Source organism: Pogona vitticeps, chromosome 7 (assembly GCF_051106095.1).
Source record: "Pogona vitticeps strain Pit_001003342236 chromosome 7, PviZW2.1, whole genome shotgun sequence".
NCBI classification, from domain to species: domain Eukaryota; kingdom Metazoa; phylum Chordata; class Lepidosauria; order Squamata; family Agamidae; genus Pogona; species Pogona vitticeps.
This window is the reverse complement of record NC_135789.1, coordinates 2,779,273-2,804,020: the sequence shown is the minus strand read 5'-3', so window position 1 is coordinate 2,804,020 and position 24,748 is coordinate 2,779,273. Positions and strand designations below refer to the sequence as shown.

General features: G+C 50.0%; 1 protein-coding gene across 23 annotated transcripts in view; it reads left to right on the top strand.

Annotated features, from left to right (window-relative positions):
• Positions 1–24,748, top strand: part of KIF1B (kinesin family member 1B) — a 90,071-nt gene that overhangs the window by 48,372 nt on the left and 16,951 nt on the right. For 10 of the 23 annotated variants that reach the window (XM_078379220.1, XM_078379219.1, XM_078379214.1 and 7 more), the window contains 10 exons: positions 726–805; positions 1,899–2,005; positions 2,294–2,377; positions 3,037–3,217; positions 3,597–3,669; positions 16,430–16,532; positions 17,208–17,356; positions 18,023–18,204; positions 19,030–19,167; positions 21,237–21,509. In XM_078379220.1, the coding sequence (XP_078235346.1) occupies positions 726–805; positions 1,899–2,005; positions 2,294–2,377; positions 3,037–3,217; positions 3,597–3,669; positions 16,430–16,532; positions 17,208–17,356; positions 18,023–18,204; positions 19,030–19,167; positions 21,237–21,509 (1,370 nt within the window). Of the gene's footprint in view, positions 1–725; positions 806–1,898; positions 2,006–2,293; positions 2,378–3,036; positions 3,218–3,596; positions 3,670–7,465; positions 9,004–16,429; positions 16,533–17,207; positions 17,357–18,022; positions 18,205–19,029; positions 19,168–21,236; positions 21,510–24,748 lie in introns of those variants that run through there. The other 13 variants (XM_072977559.2, XM_072977558.2, XM_072977565.2 and 10 more) reach the window with 3 other exon arrangements.

Below are 24,748 nucleotides of genomic sequence, written 5' to 3'. Positions count from 1 at the left end.
GAATTTTCCCACTCCCTCATATAGCCTGCCCTGTTCATCCTCGTGACCTTCTGTAGCCTGTGATCCACCTTTTCCCAGAACTGTAAACCCTTCCAGTTCTTGTAGTTTCATCCTTTGCCGCAGTTGGACATTTGTAGCTGTATGTCAAGTGAAACTAGAGTTAATGGTATTGATTGTAGGTTTTGGGTGTCCATCTTTTATTTTGCTCTGACACTTTGTTTTTCCTCTTACCTGTGCTGGCTGGCATCCCATTGGCTAGATTTTCACTCCAAGGCCATGTGACTTGTTTGCCGATTCCAATGGGGTATTTTCACCAAAGAAGGTTGGTTGAGTAGCTGTCGTAGCTCTAGCTTATGTCAAGAATGTTGGCTGCAAGTAGATCATGGCCTCCTTTGTAGCCAAATCTAGAGGAACCCTTTTAGGCTTAGAAGCAGCTCTGCCGAAAAACGTCTGGAGGGCCACATATTCTCCACAGTGAGATCAGCTCATCAGATTAATTTGTTTAATTCTTACTGTCATGACAGTGCGTTCTGTAACATGGGCCTCTTTGTATATTGCAACAACTTTCCTTTATTTAAGAAATATTTGTGTCGGGGGGGGTATGTGTTCCTTCCTGAGTGAAGGAGGTAGACCGCTGGTTGCATTTGGTCCTTAAAGCTGTCAGGTCTCGTCGTAAGAAGTGAATAAATCAATGGCTGTTTAAAAGATGGCTGTTTTCCTTTCAGACCCCTCATCTGGTAAACCTCAACGAAGATCCGCTCATGTCAGAGTGTCTGCTTTACTACATTAAGGATGGTATAACAAGGTAAGAGATGATGCAGAAAACCTGAAGTGATGTCACATTTGCACATCACAGCCAGAAAAAAACAGAATCTGAACCCACTGTTGGCTTATGAATTTTTGGCCTGCTGATGAAAACACGGCTGGCTTGCAAGGGCTAAACCGAGGATGTTGGCTGTTTCCCCACCTAAGAGTTGATGATGAGCTGTGTGAGGAAAACAGGCCAGGAAGATGGGGGACGCCCCACACCCTGTTTGTTTGGCATGGAGTGTATGGTTTAAGCCACGTTGCTCATGCAAGCCGCAGCTTCTTGGCACGTGCCCAGGCACCCAGTTAAAGACCTCTGAGCGTAGGCACCTGCCCGCCCAGAGCCAGGAGCAGCGTGGGTTCCCAGGGAGCCCCTGGACACATCTGGGGCTAAGGAACAGGGTCCCTTTGGGGCCAAACTGGTGGGGGAACCCGTGCCGCCGGGGCCGGAGTGCTGGGCTATGCCCTGATAAGACCAAGGTTCGAATCCCCTTCCTGGCGTGAAACTCGCGGCGTGATCTTTGGCCTGCCCGCTGTGCTCCGCCTGACCTGGTGGTTTGGGTCCTGCTTTTCCTTTCGCTCCCAGAGCGGAGCTTCTAGTCCTGTTGGCTCTGAGCCCGGCCTCCTTCCGCTCCCCAAGTTCTTACTGAGTGAGGGAGGCAGGAAGCCTTTTGCTTCTTGCTTTTAGTGCCGGCCTGTTCCGCGCCATCCTGAAATCTGCCTGGAGATCCTGATCTCTCTCCTGCCCATCCCTTGTGCAGATGGAGGGCCTCCCTTTTGAGGCCACCTTTTTCTTCTCTTCCAAAGTGAACGTGGTTGTATCACATTCTTAGCCGACAGGCAGGGCCCACTCTCAATTACCCTGGTCCTTTTTTACATGCAGGAGATTTAACTGTAGCCGTCAGATCTGGGCTTGCAGAAGCCTCTCGCTGAGTTTATTTCAACAGAGGAAAGGGACAGGATAACTCCATTAGTGGGGCTCTCTTCTCTTACCTTAGTTCTGAGAACTCAGTTGACTGGAGGGTTCCAGGAACTGTTTGTGTTTCAAAAGGCCGTTGGGAACCTTTTAAAATCCCGTTTGTTGGGTGCAGGGTCGGCCAGGCAGATGCGGAGCGGCGTCAAGACATTGTGCTGAGCGGGGCTCACATTAAAGAGGAGCACTGCATTTTCCGAAGTGAGAGGAACAACAACGGCGAAGGTGAGGCGGCAGGACTTCCTCCTGGTTCAATATCAACATCCGTTTGTCTTTGGCTGTTTGTAGGACTGATATTTGCCCTTTGTCTCCCCTCCCCTTCTTTGGAGACAAGAAGCCGTGGACTAGCCACCCCCCCTCGTCCCCCCTCTGAGATCTGTCACTGTGCCTTCCTGCAGCATCACCACGACCCCTCCGGAGGTTTTAGTGGTCACTCCGAAAAAGACCTTTCGGAATAGCTCCTCTGGGGAGTCCACTCGTGACACCAATCCATTTCCCCCCCTCTTGTTCTAGTTATTGTTACTCTGGAACCTTGCGAACGATCGGAAACCTACGTCAATGGCAAGAGGGTGGTACAGCCTGTTCAGCTCCGCTCAGGTAAGCCGTCAGGGCTTAGACAGTTAGTTGCCTTAGAAGAAGTGGCCACATCCTGTTAAGCAGCCAAGGGAGCTGCCTTATGGCAGGTCAGACCGGGGGTCCCTCGGCTGCAGGATCGCTGGCTCTCATTGGCAGCGCATTGCCCAGGTTACCTGCTTAAACTCTTCCATGTAACTTACTATTCCTCCTTCTTCTGTTTGTTTCCCCTCTTTCCTCCCATGGGCCTTTCCTCCCTTTCCATTTTGAGCTTTTCCGTAAGCCAGAGTTGTTGGTGAGCCTGAAAGAAAGGCATGTAGCCCAAGGTCACCCACTGAATTTGCAGGATGAACGAGGAGCAGTATCTGAGCGCCCCCAGATCCCAGTCCAGTCCGATCCTTGGTTGTGTGTGTGTGTGTGTTTTTTTTTTTTTTAAATCAGACAGATCAGGTCCTTCTGCATGCAGCAGATGTGCTTGGCTGCTGAGCCATGAGCCTTTCCCAGAAGCCCATCATCTCCTTTCCTGGGTGTTAGAATTTTATGGGGTTTTTGGGTTTCTTTTTATCCTCCTTGAAAATTTATGGCTGGGGGAAATTATTCGGCTGAATGACTCGGAGGTGCTCTCAGCTCTTCCCTCTTATCATAAAAGTCCTTCGGTTGTAAGCTTTTCATTGCTTGTCCAGGAAATCGCATTATTATGGGGAAAAACCACGTGTTCCGCTTCAACCATCCCGAGCAAGCCCGTGCCGAGAGGGAGAAGACGCCGTCGGCAGAGACGCCCTCGGAACCGGTCGACTGGACTTTTGCTCAGCGGGAGCTGCTGGAGAAGCAGGGGATTGATATGAAGCAGGAGATGGAGAAGAGGTAACCAGTTCTGTTGGGCGCTGGAAAGAGGAGAATTTTTTTTTCTTCCTTCTCTTCTCTTCTGTCCTGTATTCTGTTCTGTCTTGTCCCTTTCTTTATTCTTACCTACTTCTGCCTTGCCTGTATTTGAATACAGCTCCCATAACCCCGTGCCCAACATAACCGGCAGTTGTGCTGGCTAAGGGGGTGAAGGTTGTAGCCTGGCCAGGCAGGAAGCCCCAGGTTCGAAAAGACAGACGTGATCTGTTCTCTTGTTTTCGCTCCACTGTTATCCCTGGCGTCAACTCCCCCTTTTGAGTCTTCTTTTCAAGGGAATGGCGAGCAAGGTGTCTGCAGTGCAGCATAGCTGGAGCGACTGACCCCTGCTTCTTTTCCCCAGGCTTCAAGAAATGGAGATTCTGTACAAGAAGGAGAAAGAAGAAGCAGACCTCTTACTGGAGCAGCAGAGGCTGGTAAGTGTCGCGAGTTATGAGCTCTCTTGGCAGATGCCGGATACGGTGACCTCCTCCGACTCTTGGGAGCAGGAGACAGCCGGAGGGCTTCCCCCTGTCGGCTGTGCCTCGCCGGATCGCAGGCTGTTTTGGATTTAAATGTCACCCTCAAGTTCAGGAAAGGGGAAACCTTAGCTCTGCAGGTGTCGTTGGACGCCGGTTCCCAGAGTCCTCCCCCCCCGGTGGTAAAGAACGATGGCCCCCGTAGGCCAAGATAATTGGGAGGGCCAAGGCTTGCCTCCTTCGACCCAGGTCCAGGTTGAACTGAAGCCAGTCCCGTGCCAGCATCTTGGTTTTTTAACTGGCCCGAGGGGAGGTCTTGTGTCCCCATCTAACCCCTTTCCCCGGTGATCTCTCAAGTCCTGTCTTTGTGGTGTTTCCGGTTATGGCCGCTTGGAGAGTTTGCCTGGGTTTTGTCTTGGAATGATCACCACGTTACTAATTCTTTGCTGCCGGGATAGGGAACGTTCTAGCTGCGTGCAGAGACATCTTCCGTGTCATGCCCTGAAGGATGGCTGCCACTGTGCATGTCTTAACTTTTCTGATCCTCCTTGCATGGAGACTTACAAAGGGGTGCCGAGGGCGGGCGAGGGAAGAGGAGGGCGGGCGTCTGAGGCTGGCAAGGGAATCATGTATAACTAACACAGGACAAAAGGTCTGGCATGGAGCAAGCAGATCTCCTGAATTACAGGCTAGGGGGAAAGGTACGGGTTTTTGTTCTCCTCCTGGTCAACAGGAGGTCGTCATACAATCACTACACAATGACTTTCTTAGAGAGCAGAACCTCGTGGTTAGCAAAGAGAAATAAGGGGGCAGGGGAGAGGAGAATTCAGGGTCCCCCCCCCCTTTTTGGCTGTCTGAATCACATACACAGGTGATGGTGCTCCCCCATGTAAGGATGGTCCTTACTCTGGAGTAAAAAGCCTGAGCACCTCCGCAGCAACCCTTGTGCTCCGGGTACTGTGGCGTTTGCTTTCCTTCTCCCTGTAAACCCACCAAGTAGGTGAGAGCGAGGATGATGGGAAGCAGTGGGAGTCCTGGCTGACCTGCCAAGGAGGGCCTGGGAAGGTTTTTTTTTGGGGGGGGGGTTTGAGATCTGAAGGTGGGATTTATTTATTTCTCCGTGTCGTTACAGACAAGGGGGAACTGTTGATTTCAGAAATGGATCAAAAGGGTAAACTGCAGGAAAATGTATAAAAGCCATTCAGAAAGCAGCAGTAGAGTATACTGTAGACTGATATTAATGGTTTCATTAAAAAAAAAACCCAACAGCTACTCCAGGATTTAAAGACATCCAGTAAAGAGAAAAATAAACTTTTTAAAATGCAAATGACAGGAGATCATAGCAATTGCATTGATAGCTTAGAATGACTCATGTCTGCCTTCTGAGTGAAGGTTTTTGGCCTCGGCAACCCACGTTTGCTTGCCCCTGTTTTAATCCTTTTAGGTCAAAGCCTTTCCATCCAACAAAACCCATTTTGGTAATGAATTGTGCGTAGGAGGCAACACCGGGCAAATTTACTTGATTGTTGTTGGTGAATGCAGTGAGGTCTGTGTTTGAATGGTGTTGCTCAAGTTTCGGGAACCTGTGGTGCTCCATATGCTGCAGTTATTAAGACTCTCGGAGGTTGTCTATCTAGCCTAGTTTTCTGCTGAGTCCAAATCCACCTGCAGCTACAGCTTTGGAGAGACGGCTGCCCATCCTTTGTAAAGGAAAAGCTCCCCCACCTTAAGGCCATCTGCTCCGCTGGCGAGCAGCTCCCTCTTTCAGGAAATTCCTCCTAACGTTGAGCCGAAATCTGCTTCCTCCGGTCTGGGTCTAGGGACCCCCAGTTGCTGTCCACCCCTGATGATTAGCTGCTTTGGCTGGTGAGCAGGGAAAACCACATCTGAAGGACCACAGCTTTCCCCCACCTTGACATACATCAGTAACATTAGCTGAAAGACCACCTAGGTTTAAATTTTGAAGGAAAAATTCTTGGCAGGAGTGTGTGGTTCTCTGCTTCCCTGCTGAATCTGTGGACCTTGTATGTTGAGATCTAAATCGCTCCTCAGACTTCTTCTTAGGTGGTCCTCTCCTCCCACCTGGTCTTCCTCCTGTGTTTCCCTGAGCCAGAAAGGAATGGGGGGGCTGAAATCATTGAAGCCCCTTGAGATGACAGGTACTCTCACATTCCAGCCCCTTTCACAGAAATAGTTGGGAACCGGTCTTTGAGGATTCTGCGTGATCCTCTCTCCGTACACAGTGTGCAGAAGGTACGCCCTGCTTGAATATCTTCCGTTTCCCATGCAGTGGCGGTGGGCGCCTGTTTCTTTCAACCCAGACTCTGCTTACCTTAGGAGCATTTGCGCGACCAGGTAGTCGGATCCCTCTGGGGGGTGGGCGGAGGGCGCTGTTCTCTCGAGCAAGACAGACCTGCCAATGGGCCAGGAGTGGACCAGAGGGTGTTGACTCAACTTCCATGAACTTAACCAACTCCAGGGTGTAACTCGCTAGGATTCTCAGCCCACCTCTGGAACACAGCTCCTGTGTTACACTGGATAAGTAGACGCCTAAGCCGCCAGCACCCATAAATAGGCATGGCCCTTGGAACCGCACGGAGAGTTTTGTTTGGGTCTTGGTTGGGTACATCTTGGTGAATTGATTTAGTTTGAAGCATGTCTCTCTCTCCCTCCCTTCCCTCCCCTTCTTTGGCCAGAAAAGCTTCCTAGACTGTCTGTGAGCCTGTAACAAATGAACCCTAAGCCACCTGGCGATTTGTAAACCCATAAGAGGCTGGACGGTGGAATGCAGAAAGACCCAAGGCGTCAAAATAACACAGTGTGGTTCAGTCTTCTAAAAGTCTTGGGCATTGTTCAGTTGACCTGCAATAAATGAGCATTTTGAAAATAAATGTCAGGAGCAAAGAAATAAAATGCATTTTGGAATGCCGCAACTTGTCCTTTTGCTTTCTAAGCATTTCTCTGTTGGGGCTTGAAACCTTCTCGCTCGCGGTAACGACGCTTGCCGAACTGCTAACCCTGTTTTCCTAGTGGCTTCTTCTGAAACCGTTTCCTTCTTGCCTTCTAACACTTCTCTGGCTGCTTTTCTAGTAGACTGACTGGACCGTAAAACCGTGAGCGTTGTCAACCCCGCACCACGTTCTTACTAACCCGCGTTCACTCGACTTAACCTTGGCTGCCCCATCTGACTGTTGTCCTGCAATGACCACGGGGTTGACTTCTGGAGGAGGGAAGAGTTTGTTCTTCTGGAAGGACTCTGCAAGTAACTGAAGCAAAAAGGAAAAAGAAAACAAAAAAGAAGGGAGGGAAAGAATGGTTTGACTGAGAATCTTGCACGTCTCTGTAGCAATGCTTCTGCCCACTGGCCCAGGTACTTGCCGTTGGCTCTTCTAACAGATCCCTGTGGATTGGATTATGGAAAACCTTGAATTATTCCAGGACGATTAGAGTCAAATGTGCCATGAAATTTAAATTTGGCTGGATTTTAAAGAAAACTACTGGCGATGCATAGTATACAGAACCCAGTATCTTACGACTGGCCTCTTAAATTAGATATTCCCACCGTTTATTCTGTTTTGAGCCTTTCCCCTTCACCCACCCAATGATTTCTTAGTTTTTAGTTGTGCTTCTTTTTTCTTTTCTTTTTTTAAAAAAAAATCATTCAGACTTTTTGTTTACTATTTTACCTTCCTTCCGCTCAGTTTTAATTTTGGTTATTTTGGGGCCACTTCTCGATTTTTTTTGTTTTCCAAAGGATGCAGACTCTGATAGTGGGGATGACTCGGACAAGCGGTCTTGCGAAGAGAGCTGGAGGCTGATCACATCCCTGAGAGAGAAGCTGCCCCCCAGCAAGTTGCAAACCATTGTTAAAAAATGTGGACTCCCCAGCAGCGGCAAGAAGCGAGAGCCTATTAAAATGTACCAGATCCCGCAGCGCCGGCGCCTGAGCAAGGACTCCCGGTGGGTGACGGTCTCTGACTTGAAAATCCAGGCAGTGAAGGAGATCTGCTACGAGGTGGCCCTCAATGACTTCCGCCATACGCGGCAGGAGATCGAGGCCTTGGCTATCGTGAAGATGAAGGAGCTTTGTGCCATGTACGGGAAGAAGGATCCCAACGAACGGGACTCCTGGCGCGCGGTGGCCCGAGACGTCTGGGACACCGTCGGCGTTGGCGACGAGAAGATCGAAGATGCCTTCCTCGGTGGGAAGAGCGTCGCCGACGTGGACGACCTCAAGGTGCACATTGACAAGCTGGAGGACATCCTGCAGGAGGTGAAGAAGCAGAACAACATGAAGGACGAGGAGATAAAAGTCCTCCGGAACAAGATGCTCAAGATGGAAAAAGTCTTGCCCCTGATCGGCTCCCAAGAAGCGAAGGCCCCATCGGGCCCGGCCGCCCCGAGAGTGAAAGCGCCGAGTCCCACCCTTGGGGCAGAAGCTGAAGAGAGAGGGGGAAAGGAGGGGAAGCTTGGCTCCGGCCAAGAGGACCGGGTCTCCAGGCTGATGGAGGACGATCCGGCCTTCCGTCGGGGGCGCCTGCGCTGGATGAAGCAGGAGCAGGTCCGGTTCAAGAACCTCCAGCAGCAAGAGATTGCTAAGCAGCTCCGCCGGCAGAACACGCCCCACCGGTTCATCCCGCCCGAGAACCGCAAGCCACGCTTCCCCTTCAAGAGCAACCCCAAGCACCGGAATTCGTGGAGTCCCGGGACTCACATCATCATTACCGAGGACGAGGTGATCGAGGTGCGGATCCCAAAGGAGAACAACGGGACGAAGGAGGGGGAGCCGGAGGAGGAGGACCGGCGAGACCCCTGCAGAGAAGCCCACCTGCCCAGGGACCCCCACCAGCAGCTCTTGGGCCTGCGCGGCCCACCAAAGGGGCCAGAGAAGATCCAGATTAAGAGGCAGCCGCTGCACCCCCCGCCACCTCCGTCTCCTTCGCAGCCCGAGCCGCCGGCGCCGCTCCGCTGGAGGAGCAACTCCCTCAATGGCCAGCCGAAGAGCCCGCGCCACCAGGGCCCGGACGCTCCCGAACCCTCGCCGCCCTCTTACGGAGCTGGGCACCCCGGTCAAGATCATCTGCAGACTTTCCAGCAGAAGCGGCACATGCACCAGCACCGACAGCCGTACGGCGGTCACGGGTGTGGGGGCGCTGATCCGGAGGCTGGCGGTGCCCGCCCAAGACAGGCCGATCGGCCGAATCCCTACAACCCATTTGTGACCCCGCCCCGGATGCGGCGGCAGTTCTCGGCCCCCAACCTCAAAGCCAGCCGGGAAACGACTGTTTGAGGAGGGTGGGGGGGGCGGGAGAGGGGGAGGGATGCCGATTCTGGGAGACGGGGGTGGGGCGGGGGGTGGCTGGATCTCTCTTGCCTTGGGTTTCAAGACCCCGAGGGGATTTTAGCAGCCGAGTGACCTGTATGCAGAGCAGAAGGCCAACGTGTTTACCTGTCAACCCTTTGCCTGTGAAACAGGTTATATATAAATCTGGGGTTTTGGTGGTTGAGAACCCCGACCGGAGGGCTTCGGGTGGGAGGACGCCATAGGAGCTTCTAGCGTGCCTTCGTTTTATTATCAAGGAATTTGTCTCCTCCTCCTCCTTTTTTTTTTTTTTTTAAGGAAAAACATTTCTTGAGTGTCTGTCAAGCGACGTTCTCAATATCGCTGTTTTGCTCTTCGGACAATCAGCCGAACCCTAACATGATGCCTTCTCTTACCCCCCCTTCCACTGTGTTGTCTTGTAAGGTTCTTGGGTAAAGGTTTTTAAAGTCCCGACGGTTGCATTGCAGTTAGGAATAAGTGGCCGTTTTATTTCAGTTTGTTTCTTACAAGAATTTAATCTGATGTGTGCATTCCTTTGTATTTGGGATGTGAAGAACTTGAGATATAATCGCAGGGGAGAGAAATGGAGCAGGTGGGGGGTTTGTTATTGTACATCCGGTCCAGAACTTTTGAGGGCCTCACTTGTAAGAAGTCTGGCGTTGAATCCCCAGGTATTCAACTGTATTAAATGCTGACTTGCGGTGGCCACCGTTTCCCCCCTGAAAGGCTCCTCAACCTTATGCTTAAAGTGGGAGGAGAGAGACGCTGTGATCCTCTCCTTGCAAGAATCTGTCCACACCTGCAGATTTTGCTATACGCAGCCAGAAGCTTGAAGGGGGGCGGTGAGATTTGCATGTGGGAGAGTGTCCCACCCACTGTTTTTTTTCCTTTTCATTTTGGAACCCTTTCTCTCTGTCTTACACGTTCCTAGTGGATGGTAGTTAAATTCACCCAGAGGGAGCTTCTGAGGTTGGGCCCTGGCAGCAAGGGATCTGATTTTTGCCTCTTCTTTTTCTGCAGTTTCTGTATATGTGGTGGAAGTGAAGACAATATTTATAGTCCTGTATTCCACGCAGACTCTCTCCCTGTTGGAGAGTGCAGGGTAAAAACTAAAGGGGCTGCCGAAGGCATTGCCTGAATCAAGTGGGATACTCGACCCAACAGGCTGCTTTCAGCTAGGCTAGGTTAAAACCTCTTCTCTCTGCAAGACTTGTGCGTATTAAGTTAGCGGGCTTGGGGGGGGGGCGCAGAGGGCGATCTTTGCTTGTTTTTTTTTTTAAGTTGAAGAATGCAGGGTGACGGGCGGGATCCACCCTGAAAACTTGAAATTAGCCTATCTTCCAAGGGATTTTTGCCAATTCTGGACGTGTGTGTATGCGAGGATACCAAGATAGTTTATCCTGATTGCAAAGGTGGCCTTGAAATAATAAGAAACGGGTTCATTCTCATGCTGATTGAAATTCCTGTTTTATCTGTACAACAAGAAATCACTCCAGTTCTCAGATTTCTGTCCCCCCCCAAAAAAAACCCCATATATCTTGGAGCCTTTCAGTTCCCTCTTTAGGAAAAAACGAGATGTAGATTTCTACATTCAGAACCATTCAGTCACTATGACCTTGAGCGCCAGTTCAGGTATTAGAGAAATAGGAGCATTCTTTTCTGAAGAATACTTTTTCACCAGAGAGAGGCGGTGGCCTCTCACGAGAAAGGAGTAGCAGTTAAACTGCAGTCTTGCAGCCAAGACTCTTCTCATGAGCTGAGTTTGATCGGATGGGCTCAAGTAGCAGGCTCGAGGTTGATTCAGCCTCCCATCCTCCCGAGGTTGGTAGAATGAGCCCCAGCTTGCTGGGAAGCTGGGAGCAATGTGTGTAGCCTGCAATATTATATTGTAAACCATCCAAAGAGTGCTTTAAAGGGCGGGAAATGCCCAAATCGCTTCCATCCAGAATTGGCCTAAGCGAAGCAATTGGTTGTATAGGCAGAGACAATGAAGCTGTCCCAGAGCCCTCAGCCGAGAGGGTTGATCTCTGTTGGAACTGGGTGAGTAAAACACTCACAGCATAACAAGTACAATCAGCGTGTCTACAGATTCCAGTGCCTTTCCCTTGAAATCTAAATCTAAAGGGAGAGAAGTACGTCATTAAAATTATGCTGGTAATTGTTTGAGGATCATGTTTAAAAAAACACGTTATTTTAAACAGTGCTTGATTCACACACACCCCTTAATCAAAGACTATCTATCCTTCATATACTTGCTGGAAGTTGTGGAAAGGTGGGCTTGAAATGGCTAAAAACATAAGCTAAATTCAGATTGTGCTCTTCCTTAGGGCACTGTTTTGCTTTTTTAAGGATATCTTTCTAGGGCTATTTGTGCCTAAAGCAATATATCAGGACTTAAATGTGATTTCTTTTAAGTCCCCAAAAAAGAAACTTCTCAAAATGCTGTTTGAATCTCGCATGCGAAGTGCTACGTTTGATTGAAGCTGATCTGGGTCAGTGAAATACTTGACACTTTACTGCAAAGGGGAGGCGGCTCAGGCTTTTAAATTTGCCTCTTTTCCGTCTTCCTTTCGACAAACTTCTTTCTGGCTGGGCGTCAATCATGGAAGTTAGAGGGAAAGATCTTTTGCTACTTCAAAGGAAGGTTGGAATGGATTTTCCCCCCTCCATTCACCTTGTGCCTCTTGCGTTTCACGGTTTAAGTTGTGTATCCTTTTTCTAAATAGTGCTTTTGATTAAAAAGTGCCTTTGGGAAATACGCGGAGAACTTCCATGTAGGAATTCTGTCCAAAATTACTGTAAAGGAAGAATTAACTCTTCCAGTGAATGGATGATATTTCAAAATCTGGCCCTTTATTAGGGTGTGTATGTGTTTGCTTGTTTTTTTTAAAAAAGTGGGTTTGACTATGTTTTCCTTTTTTTTAAGCATGTCTGCATTTTGTGCAAAGCAGACCAGATTGTGCATTTTAACAAGGGCTTTTAATAAACGGCAAAATACTCTTGTAAGTGTCTGGTCTTCTCTTGGTTGGGGGTGTAAAAAGCATCCATTTTTAAGAAACCCAAGGGAATGAATCTCCCTCACCCCTCCCCAGGATTACAACAATGTGGAGAAAATGGATAGAGGTGGGGTGCTTTTACCCGATTTCCCCCCATCCTTTTTGTGTCTGTGATCACTTGTTGAAGGAGACGGACAGGAAGTTTACAGCGGTTGAGAAGAGGGTCCTTTGAACACAAGTCTTGTAAACCTTCCTTGAAGTCAGTTGCCAAAAATAGGCGAGCCACGGCCACTGACTTTAAGATGTGGAAAAGGGATGAGAACAATCCAGGGAGGATCTAGCAGTCATTTCTTCAGCCCTTCTTTGAAGCAGAGGAACAATCAAACTCTGTTAATCCACCTTTAAAGCTGGTGGCTGTGAATGAATGTCCTGGGAGTGAGAATTCCATCGGTTAATTACATGCACATTCTTTCCTGACTTAGAATCTCAACTGCCCATGAGTCTCATTAGGAGAATAAACTGTGACGGAGTTACCGTATTTTTCGCACCATAAGACACACTTTTTCCCCACAAAACGGGGGTGGAAAGTCTGTGCGTCTTATGGAGCGAAGAAAACAGATTATATTTTCCTGTTTTCTTCTCCTAAAAATTGGTGTGTCTTATGGAAAGGTGCGTCTTATGGAGCGAAAAATACGGTATTTGATTGTAATACTTACAGTCTGCTTAATATAATGCTTGTCATGATCATTGTCATAATCAAAAACACCAGGCCCAGTCAATCAAAATTATAAAAACATTGACTGGTATTGTATAACAGATACAAGTTTTAACCAAAAACCTAAGTATCTGTTAAATATCGGCACAGTATGTGTGCCGTTCCTAATATTGCTGTTTTTTTGCAGCTCTCGTGGTGTTATTTCTGAGATTTGAAACCGCTTATAATACTGTGTGAAATTTCTTGATATTGTTCCCAAAGCCCCAATGACTACGGGGACCACTGAAGGGTGTTCCATCCACAAGTGAGATGTTTTAATCACCAGGTCTCTGTACTTCTGTTAGTTTTTCCAATTCTTTATTTTCAACTCTGGCATCCAATGGAATTGCAATGTCGGTGATCCAGACATTTGAGGTAGAGAAGGTGTCGGAAAATGAGAATATCAAGATAGACACCTCGAACCATAACACACCAGACATAGTAGTAATGGAATGAAGAAATATCTGGATGATGATGATGATTTCATTTGACTTATAATCAACTTTTGTGCCATGAATGGGGCTCAGGAGGGCTTCTGAACAACATAGTACGATTGCATAAAATGGCTTAAAAATGCAAAACAATGACATCCATCCAAGCAGTGACAGCAAGTGAGATCAGTTGCCAAAGGCATAAAGGAGCCTTTGTCGACGGGCAGAAGTACAACAGGGAGGGAGCCAGGTGGCCTCTTTAATGACAGAGAATCTGAAAATTCTCTTTAGAACTTATTCTTAAAACATTTCCCTTTCTTTGTGTGTGAGGGAGTTTAATAAAATATCCCACTGGTTTCGAATCTACTTCGAAGTAACAACTGTAATGCATATAGAATATAAACGGGGGCGGCTGATTATAAAGAGCTGTCCATCCCTCAAACAGCCCTGGTGGGGAACGACAAAGCCGGTGTGCTTTTAGGGGGTGTTTGTGGACGCTGTCCTGGAAAGAAAGCCTTTGCTGCTGCCAAGAAGGCCTGTGTCCATGACGTCACCCGGCCGTCCTGTTTCAGGAATGGGATAATGGCCCCACTTACCCTTGCCGCGGTTTCGCAAGCGGAGGAACCCGGTGTGTCAAAACTGGGGTGGAAGCGACGGGACCGCAGGGGGTGGGCTGAAGCCCTGGATTGGATTCGTGAACCTGTTGAGCCGACGACAGTTTCGTTCGTCGAAGGTCGCTAATCCCACCCTCTCGACTCTTGCCAGAGCCAGGCCTGATGTCCCCAAATGGAAGTCCGGAAAGGCCGAAAATCTCGGAGCAAACCGTTGGCCCTGTGGAGTGCAGCCGGCCCGACGTGTGGCCGCTTTGCACCCAGCAGCTTCCGGCTCCCTCGTCCGGCCGATGAGGAAGCTGGCCTCGAAAGGGGCACTCATCGCCGCTGGCCTGGCAGCCGTCAGCGGACAGCCTGGGCGGGTCCGATGGGCCAGGGGCATTGTAGGTCTCAGGCTGTCCACAGGATCTCAGCCAGGGTCCGGAGGGTGGGGGACTCCTCAGGAGGAGCCGTGAATCCAGCGGGGGTTTCTCTTATGGTCTTGGCACCTTTCGGATCTGTTTTGGGGCAACGGAGCCTCCTTGGCCCGTCGGTGGTGCAGGGCCAGGCTCTGCGACAGAAGAAAGAGGTGGCCGAGATGATCCGGTTTCAGGCAGCCGGAGTGGCTTCTCCCCACGGCATTCCTTCTCCCACACACCCCCTGATCCTTTTTTTTTTTTTTAAAGCCTGCCTTTCAGCAAACCGGAACACAAGCGTGATGTTTTTTGGGGAACAAAGTAGCCTGGGAGCGACTTTGCTATAGAGAGGGTGTGTGGAGTTTTAATTTTTCAACGTCCGATAACAACAGCAAGAAAGAAAAAAAAGGATCTCTACTCCCGAAACTTTAATTCAGCCATTGCTTGACTTTCCCCCCCCCCCCCCCGGGTCTGTAAATGATGCCGAATATTCCCAGGGAGGCGAGGGCAGCCGGCTAGCTTCACTCCGCTGCGTTGCCGGGGAAGCAGGCTTATTTTTAACTAGGCCATTTCTTTTCATTCATCAAATGTGGCTTGGCCTTTTTTTTTTTTAATTTGAAGACTGGGAAATCGAACCCCTCCGCCTCGCGCCCCCCTCCTCTTTTTTTCTTTTGTTACCAATAGCTTAGGAGCTGTTTCTGTGTGCAGTAGAGAGGGGAGGAAAGGTTGGGGTCCCAGGAGGGGCTCTCCAGAAATAATTCAGGCCTTCTATATGGAATATCCAGTCCTCCCAGGAAGGGGCACATAATTGCTAGATTGTCATATTGCATTTAAAAGAAGAAAGAAAGAAATCACATGGGTAATTCAGGAGTCACATGAGCCTTGCCCTCACAGAATCCATGTGGATTTCATTCCAGCCTGTTTCTTTTTATTTACACCTTTTCCATTTCAAAAATGGAATTGGCATCTTTCTGGTCTATTGGGCTGACTCCCTCACTCTGTAGTTATTGGCCGGCTGCTTCGGACTGCTGAGTTTTATAGTCCCAACAGGGTATGGGGGTGAGCAGAGCACCCCTTTGGTTCGGGTTTTTAATATACACTGATATAATTATAGCCTTGGGCAGGAATATAGGAACCAATCATCTTTTGAAATACCCCTTCTCAGAATTTTTGCAGTGTGATGATTTTTCAAAAAGCACAAAAGATGTATTTATACTAGGAAAACTGTATGGGAGTCAACAGCATGGAACTCATTGACTGAATATGAACAAAATTACACTGCCAGGGGAGGGTTAATTACATTCCCCATTTTTCTCAATTCCGTTTATCCTAACCTCCCCCTCCCTGGGATTCTGTGATGACAGCCCTACCCCATTTCTTCTTGCGGGAAGGAGCCCACAGATATGTGGGTTGCTTGTTAATGTTCTAGACGCAGTGGCTTCCTGACCCTGGTTCTCCAGATGTCCTTGGACGGCCACTCCCAGAAATCCTGGCCAGCCCAGCTTGTGGTGAAGGCTTCTGGGAGTTGCAGTCCGAGAACGTCTGGGGGACCCAAGCCTGGGAACCCACTGGTCTAGGCCACGCTTTCTGGCTTGACCTGGTGTCTGTCTTTGTTCCCGAGCATCTATGTGTGAATGAGATCGGCTCCGTTTCTTTTCTGTGCATCTCTTCTGTCGGCTTTCTTTCAACTTGCTTCCTAAGTACGATCCATGGAGGGCTTTTTTTTTTTTTGGTCTGCCAGTGTGTGACCTCGAAGTGCGGGATCCCGTTCCCTTTTTGTTCTAAAGCCTGTGACTTAACGCTGGAGCAAGGGTTCCCCTTTGATACCTCAGCCGGACCGTGCCCGTTGGGGGTCGGCCAACGGGAAGGAAGGAAGGACATGGACCACAGCGATAGGCGAGGATCCTGGCTGGTGGGCAGAGAAGCCGCAAGGCTCCGAGGCAGCCCCGCTGACGGCCCGCTCCTCCCGTGAGTTCCAGAGCCCGGGGTTAGAGCGCTTTTGGCCCATCGCTTGGCGAACCATAAGGGGCTGTAGGAACCGTCACCTGAAACAAGGGAAGGGCCTGGTCTTCCTGAAAGTGGAGTGGATGAGAAAAGGACGGCTCTCTTTCTCCAGAGGATTGTTCTGTCTTGATGTGTTCTTCCAGCTGTCTGCTTTTTGCTTCTCTCTTTCCCCTCCCACGTCCGTCTGTCTTCTTTCCCCTTCAGGACTACGAGAGTAAGCTCCAGGCCTTGCAGAAGCAGGTGGAGACCCGGTCGCTGGCGGCCGAGACCACCGAGGAGGAGGAGGAGGAAGAAGAAGAGGAGGAGGGTGAGTTCCCCACGTCTTTCTGGGCTGGTGTCAGCGGCAGTGACCGGAGAGGACCCCGGAGTGTGTGCCGCTCTTGAGATTCTTGTGGCTGCTTTACAGAAACGTATTTGAAGGACCTGCCCCTCCCCCCCCTTTACGCAGCCCAAGAGAGCCGTACTTTGCCAGCATCATTGGTTCATTCCATCCGAAGCACATTTTAGGTGCATCTGCCTTCCATGGTTACGATGGACACTGCTTTAGCCGTTCTGCCTTTGCTGAGCAGAATTCTGGGGTCTGAGGTTCTGTGAAGGACTTTGAAAGGTACTTCCATTTAAAAGGCACGGATTAATTTGTGCCGCACTGTACGTGGGTGCGCAACACAAGAAAACACTGATAAACGTGCACGTCCGCATACGCGGTGTGTGTGTGTTAGAAATATTTCCAAACCATGATTTATGTCATGGGTGTAAAAACCAGATACAGAATGAGACTCCTCGGTCTTTACGTGCTGGCACCAGAAGGGGAGCCTTTGACCCTGTAGAGGAAAGACTGTTAAGTGTTACCACCCGCCATCTTTCTTTGGGGAGCCCCTTCCAGAAAGGACGCTTGCTTTGTGCCTCTGTAATCGTGCCCTCGTGCAGGAGGGTGGCCCCAGCACCCCCAGTGAGCCCACGCCCTTTCTGTTCCCTCCCGCAGTGCCCTGGACGCAGCGCGAGTACGACCTGGCCCAGTGGGCTTTCCGGAAATGGAAGTTCCACCAGTTCACTTCCTTAAGGGATCAGCTGTGGGGCAACGCCGTCTACCTGAAAGAAGGCAACGCCATCAGCGTGGAGCTGAAAAAGAAGGTAGGGGGGGTTCCGGAGAGCTCACTCCCCGCACACTGGTGTCCCGATTCCTGGAGGGAGCACGGATTGTGCTCAGGCACGCGGGATTTGAGGTGGAAGGGGATCTCTTTCTGGCTTTGGAAACAGCAACAGAGATTCTCCTGGCCCTTTAAGGACTCGTGATGGATGACTGTGTAGACTAACCTCACTGGATGAATGGAACCTTACCCATAAAAATTTTGTAATTCCATGCTCACACATTCAGGTCTGTTGGCCTTCTTATCTCTCGGCTTGCCTGTCCGGCAACCTCCTTCCGTGGAGAGAAAGAGGAAGCAAACGTTTGAACCCAGGAGCAGGCAGTTCATCGTTTCCAGCATGTATTTAGTGGGAGAAAAATTGAAACATTGTGGGAGGATGTTTTGGTTTCTGCCTTCTGCAGAAGCCAAAATGTCTTGCACTGATATTTCAAGTTTCTGTTTGTTTATCCCCATACAAACCCTTTCCCTCCTTCCCTCTCTCCACGTTGGGAAACATTGGAAGGTCTCGGTGTATAGAGTTGGCTCGACCGGGTCTCTGATCTGTTGGGGAGTATCAATAGACAAAGCATAGAAATGAGGGCAACCAACTCCTTGGTTGATTTGGTCAACCAGGACTCACCGTTTCCTACCTCGCTTTCTCTCCCTCCAGGTCCAATTCCAGTTTGTCTTGCTGACTGACACGCTTTACTCCCCGCTGCCTCCGGAACTCCTGCCCCCAGAAATGGAGAAGACCCCAGAGGAGTGCAGACCTTTCCCTCGGACGGTGGTGGCCGTGGAAGTCCAGGATCTGAAGAACGGCGCAACTCATTACTGGTCCCTGGAAAAGCTCAAGTATGTTGTTGAGAGCACAGGCTAGAATCCCCTGCCTGTTGTCAAGATCCTGTCTGGGAAATAAGTTCATTTTCAGAGTGCCGGGCCCCCTGTCTTTTTCCACCTTTCCATCTTGAGAGGATGCAACAGAAGAAGAAATCGCTTTGGGTCCTTTTTCCACACCATGACAGCTGTCCCTCAACTCAGTGTGTGGCCATCCATGATGGCTGCATGGGAGGGGGGGTGTTGCAGGCTAGGTTTCTCTGGAAGAGGACTGAGAAAGTGCAAGGAGAGGGTCGACTCGGGCTTCAACTCTGGGGCTCACAAAAGTTTAACATACATCTAAAGATCAGGATCATCGTAACAATCGGGAGTTGTTGGGGACCCTTTCTGATCTCCAGCAAGTCACCAAATGATCTATCAATAGATCTTGTGCCCACAGAGGTGGGAAACGTTGGTCCTTCAGATGATTTCTGGACTGACAGAAGTCCGAGCCAGCATGGCCGGTCGTAAGAGATCATGGGAGTGGTCCTTCAAATAGGGGGTGAGCCCTGGGTTTCCTAACTCTGTTGGGCAATGGAAAGAAAATTAATATTTGGAGGAGTATTGATTTGTTCTATTTATTTATATCTTCGATTTGTATATTAGTGCAACATACTATTCTGGGTGGTTTACAACAAATCATAAATCACTGCAGCAAAGAAATAAAAATAAAACCAATCAACAGATACCACTCGATGCAACCAGAAGCGTACCCGATTTGAGAAAGCGGTTTCAACTTATTTCACTCGGTCTGGTTGAGCGCTGATTTCTTGGCAACTCTTTTTTTAAAAAATTGCATCACAGGCAGAGGCTGGAGCTGATGCGGGAGATGTACGACCGGGCGGGAGAAATGGCCTCGAACACACAGGAGGAGGGGGAGAGCGCCATGACCGGGAGCGACCCTTTTTACGACCGTTTCCATTGGTTCAAGCTGGTTGGCAGGTAGGTGACCCACAGGCTCTGGTTGGTCAACCAAGGTCAGCTTTGCAAGAGCACAGTTTTTGAGGGCCGGGAGAGGGTTTTATACGTACTAGCTGGAACAAACTCAAGACTTTCCAAAACTGAAGCTTCAGCGTCCAGATCGGCGTCATTCGGAGCGCCGCCTAGGACCAGATTGGGCCAGATTCCAGGGGGTAACTTTTCTTTCTGCGCTGTCGTTCTTCTGTCCTGTTAATGTGGCGTTCGCTTGCAGGGTGCTTCCAGATGTGACTTCTGTTGTGAAACAGCCCTGCTTCATTCATGAATTTTTATGTGTGGGTTCCAAACCCCATTGTTGCCTTCCATTTGTAATCCATCCACACCTTCTGGGTGGTTTTTTCTTTTTCTGTCCCTCCCCACTTACCACAGGGCATCTGTTTGGGAGACAAAGCTAGATTTAGCCATGTCGTGCCCTTGTGGCTGTTTGTGGCCTCTGTCTGGAAGCACCCTCCCCCTAAGACGTCAAAATAGGTGTAGAATTTTTGTGGGTCTGTTTGAAAAGGGGCCCCACCTGGATTTGCTCAGTGGGCCATTGATGCTTTGCTAAGTATGTGGATTCCCAGTGTGGTGTAGTGGGTAGAGGGCCATTACCTGGAGAACATGGTTCGAATCCCCACTCGGCCACGGAAGCTCACTGGGGGAGTGGAGCCGGTGAAGCCGCTCCTTAAATACCTCCCTTACCTTGAATGCCCTGTTCAGGTTGTGATAAGTCGGTCCTGGCGTGACAGCTCGGGACACACAAACATGTAAGCCGACGTAATCTGTGCCCCTCTCAAAAGTTCGGCGTTTGAGCCACCCTTTTCTTCACTAGAGGCCAGCATTTAAGCATTTAGTGCCCATCTTCCCTCTCCTGAGTTTGATTTCTACATGAAAACGGAGTGAAGCAGGTGAAGTTCCCGTTGAGGAAATGCTCCGGGGTGGAGGGATTCTGGCAGATGGAAACCCCCCACGTTCTGCCCCTCTGCGGCTCCTGCCCGTCGGGGATCTCGACGTTCAGTCTTTTGCTCCATTGACCGCAAGCCATTCCTGTGCCTGGGCCCAAATGGTTTTGCGTGTCTTTTGTCTGTCTGTGTGTCTTTGTTTTCTTTTTGCTTAGTCGCTCTTTCAGTGTCGCCGCTGCATGCCTTCGACATGCGCCGGAAGGAAAAAAAAGAAGAAAGGATGGCTAGTGATTTCGCAGACGGTCCAATCCTTTACTTCGTCTGCTTATTGTGCAGGAGAGGTGTAGAGCACGCCACTTCAGATAGCAGCTGGGAGGATAAATATAAATGATGGCATATCATCAACAAGGTGCTCAAGAAGAGGTGTTTCACCTAGAAATATAGCCTTGGAAGGGATCATCTCAAGCACCATCGGGCCTTAAGCCCTTAGCAGTGAGGGAATACAGAGCTAAAGCATCTTTCCTCGATGGCCCCCCCCCCCAACCTCTCTGTGGAAACCCTCCGTGAAGGGGAGCGAGCCCTCCCAGGTAGTTCCTCTGGTTGTCCAGCCATTCCTCCTGCCAGAAAGTTCTTTCTCACGTTTAGCTGGAATCTCCTTTCTTCTTCTTTTCCTCGTGGTTTTCTCTCTGTCACAGTATAAGCAGGGAGCTTTTGATGAGATGGTGGTAGTGTGGAGAGGAAGCATTCTCACTTGCCTTGACCTCCCGTCCACGCCATGGGTCCAGTCCCGAATTCTCCTACTTTGGCCGGCCTTTTGCATTTTGCAGAAAGCGCCCGGGGTTCTCGCCCGAAGGCAGAAACCTGGAAGCGCTGGGAATCGTAACTTTGTGTCACGAGCATAGCGCAAGGTTCCAGAAATAGCCGTGTGCGTCAGTGCACTTCCTTACGGATTATGTTGGGTTCCTTCTGAAGTCCTTCCCCTTTCAACTTGAATCCGCCCCCCCCCCCCCGGTGTCTCCTCCTCGCCTCCCCTTCTTTGCTTGCACATTGATGCTCGCGGTCTGTGAGCTGGGCCTCGGGCGACAGACTGCCTTTGTTGAATGAAGCTATTCCTGTCTTTCTCTCTCCTCCCTCGCCACGCTAATCAAAAAGTGTTCCGTTAACCGATATATCTAGCTCCCCCATTTTCCACGGCTGCGTCAACGAGCGCCTGGCAGACCGCACGCCCTCCCCCACTTTCTCCACGGCCGACTCCGACCTCACCGAGCTGGCCGACGAGCAGCAGGACCAGATGGAGGACTTTGACGACGAGGCCTATGTGGACGATACCGGCTCCGACGTGGGGACCGAGGAGGGATCGGACCTCTTCAATGATGGGCATGACCCGTTTTACGACCGGTCCCCTTGGTTCATTTTAGTGGGAAGGTTGGTGAGGTTCAATCTTGAGAAAAGCCAACGGTGGGGCGCTTTCGCCCTCCTGGGCTCTTGACTCCCGGGGCTGATCCTCACAAGGAATCGGCTAGAAACCTTTGTGTGCACAAACACCTGAGATGTGTCTGGCCGACAACTCGCTTTAGTCTCCCCCCCACCTCCAGGATGGCCAGTGGTAGGGCGTTGGGGGGACTGTTATCCCAGACAGCTGGATGGCCACGTGGGTTGCCTGATCTCTGCCCACATTCCCCCTCAACGCATAGCTTGCCTGTATCTTTTCCCCTTCAAAACCTCTGTAACTAGATCTAGAAACTCAGACTTGAGTTCCTACATTCTATAGCCAAAGCTTAGTTGGTACGTGCTGTTGTTTCGTAAATCCACCCAGACCACCGTTTCTGATTTTGGCTTTTGTTGCGTGATCAGCAGCCGTGGTTTGTCAGTTCTGAGGTCGCATTAACCCTGAACTGGGATCCTGTCTGTAATGGAACCACGGCGGCTTTTCTGGCCGTGAGATTAGCAAGGCAGAGAGAACAGCAAAATCCGTGGAACGCCATTATGCCGGCAGGTTTCGGACTGCAGATTAGGCACCGTTTCCTGCTGCCATTTCCAGCAGAGCCCATCGGAGGTTTCCTGGGACGTCCGTCTCAGGTGCCCGAGTATTCCCCGGAGCCTTGTTGGCAACGTCCACGTTGGCATGGCGGCTTGCTGGGAACCCTGCAGGTCACACCATTCTCCGTGGCTCCTTTGGCTGCCAAGCAGAGATACTTGAAGCCACGGGAAGGCGGCCCGGAGCGAAAGAGCGAGTCCCTGTGTCCGATTCCTTTTCCCTTGTCACGTCGCCCGTCGGTTTTTCTGCTCATCCCAAGCAGGAGGGAAAATGTTGCATTTAATCTAAAGAAAACAGAACATCGCCACAACCATTTCCTTGAGTTCTGTTTGTCACCCCCGAAATTTACGTTTGATTTCGTTTGTAGTTTGGTTTTTGTGTGCATCTGCCTCTCACCCATCTTTCTGCTCATGTAGCTCCCCTCCCGCCACCCTTTTTCAGTCTGCGGCTGTGTCGTGTTAAGGAAAGCGAGCTTTGCCCGTCTTTCTCTGAGTTTAGCTGGCAAACAGAAGGAACAGCCCCCGCTCTGTGCCTAAATGATCTGTGGAATTCAGTGCTGCAGGATGTGGTGATAAGCCAAAACAGTAAGCCACAGCTAGGGAACCAGTGCCCTTTGCATGTGATTGGCTTGTCTCAACCCCCCCCCCCACCTTTGATTGCCTAGGGCAGCAGTTCCCAACTGTGGGTCCCCAGATGTTCTTGGACTACATCTCCCAGAAATCCTTGCCAGCTCAGCTCGTGGTGAGGAATTCTGGGAGTTTTACTCCAAGAACACCTGGGCGGATGGGCGTTTGCTTCCGACAGCCTCTGGTGGGGATCTTTGTACCTACCGTTACCTTTGATGGTTCTGAAAAAGCTGTAGGCAAATTCACGGAGGTCAGCTTGTGCTCGCGGCTATTGAGGATTGTAACTATGCGGAACATCCAGGGGTCGTCTATCTCGGGTAGAAAGAGTTCTTGCCATTTGCAGGACCGGCCCAGAGATGTGGTAAAAGTATAAGGAATAAAGGACTTTTGCAGTTTATTCCCCTCTCTGTTCTTGCTCCAGGGACCCACAGCTCTTTTCAGGAACAATCTCAGTGGCTGAAGGGCGGATTGAAAGAGAGCCTTAGGGGAGTGGTTCACTGGTTTGTGTGCCAGAAGCTGCTGTGTTGTATTTATCCTGCCTCTTGGGGATCAGGGAGCACCAGCTTAGGCCTCCTTGATTTTGCAAGGCCTGGGATGAATGGAGACACCTTCTCCCAACCCGGTGTGTGTGTGTGTGTGTGTGTGTGTATGACGGCATGCAAGGATGCCTTTTTGAAGTTAGCCCAGGCTGGAGCCCTCAGGAAGGCAGAATCTTGGTTTTATCGTGGTCCCCGGAGAGCGCCGATCCCATCCCTGGGCCGGGGTCAGGATTCCTGACAGGTGACACGAACGGCACCCCTTACCCACGGGCAGGAGCCACCTGCTGGCCTCTTATTTCGCAAAGCGCTCGAGAGAACCCCCGGCCCGTCCGTTTTGCAATGGAAGAAGAAAGCGCGATCCTTCAGCTTCCTCGCTGGTCTTGAGGGGCTTGAGAAACCCCGGTCAGCGAGCAGTGGAGAGTTTCCCCGTCGGGGGGGTTGGATTGAAAAAGGCGAGGGGAAGGTGTCGCTTTCCGCCACTTCCACGCGTCTTCGAAACATTTTCCTCCTCGGGTGGATTTTATCCTAAGATTGGCTTGGATTTGCTTCTGGCGGCAGCCTGTCCCGGGGAAGTGGAACGAACTCCTCGCTTTATACCAGAGGCTTCATTTCATAGAAAGGGTGCCATTAAAAAAGCACAGCCAGACGGATAGACATGGCAGTCTTTCCTCACAGCACTTTGTTTTCCTTCCTGGCACAATAGGTGTTTGTGTCATAGCCGAGCAGACTGAAAAAAGGAACTAGAATTTTTTTTTTATTTCTCCAAGTGCTGAGTTGCAGCTGTTTCTGCTCATATTTGCATTTTCATTTCTGTTGCTAGTGCTTTATTAATCTTATTTCTTTTGTACTTCCATTTGTCTACATTTTTTGTTATAGAATTATGTATATTTTAATCACGTGAACATACATTTTTACATTACTCACCTCCTCTTCATTTCAGGAAACTTCCATCTGTTAGGGTGAGGGGGGTGGAATAAGGTTAATGCAGCCTTGGCAATCACTCTCAGCAAGTTACTAGTCCACAGTTTACTTGCTGAAAATAATAATAATATTGCACCTGTTGTTTCCCTGGGGCTTCAAAACCATGAAACCGATGACCTTTCAAATATTGTCGGATGATATTTGGGGATGAGTTTGGATGTGGAGAGAAGGGGGGGAAGTAAATCAAACCCTAATTCCCCTTTAAAAGGGCTGTTCTCTCTTCAGAGGACATGGCGGAGAGAAGTTAAATCCCTTTGCTTGCAAAGATCAGCACAAGGCGCGTAGATGGTTAGTGATGATTTCAAGAGCCCTCTGATAAACCAACATCATGTAGTTTAACTCACTGCTGGCAAGCGCTCAGCTATGGTTTTATGCATTTCCAGAAATCTGATCATGTGACATGTGCAGGCCCGTGCTGAGAGTTTAATGCTGTGCCAGAGCTCCGAGCTAGAAACAGATAAAACGATAATTATGTCAGTT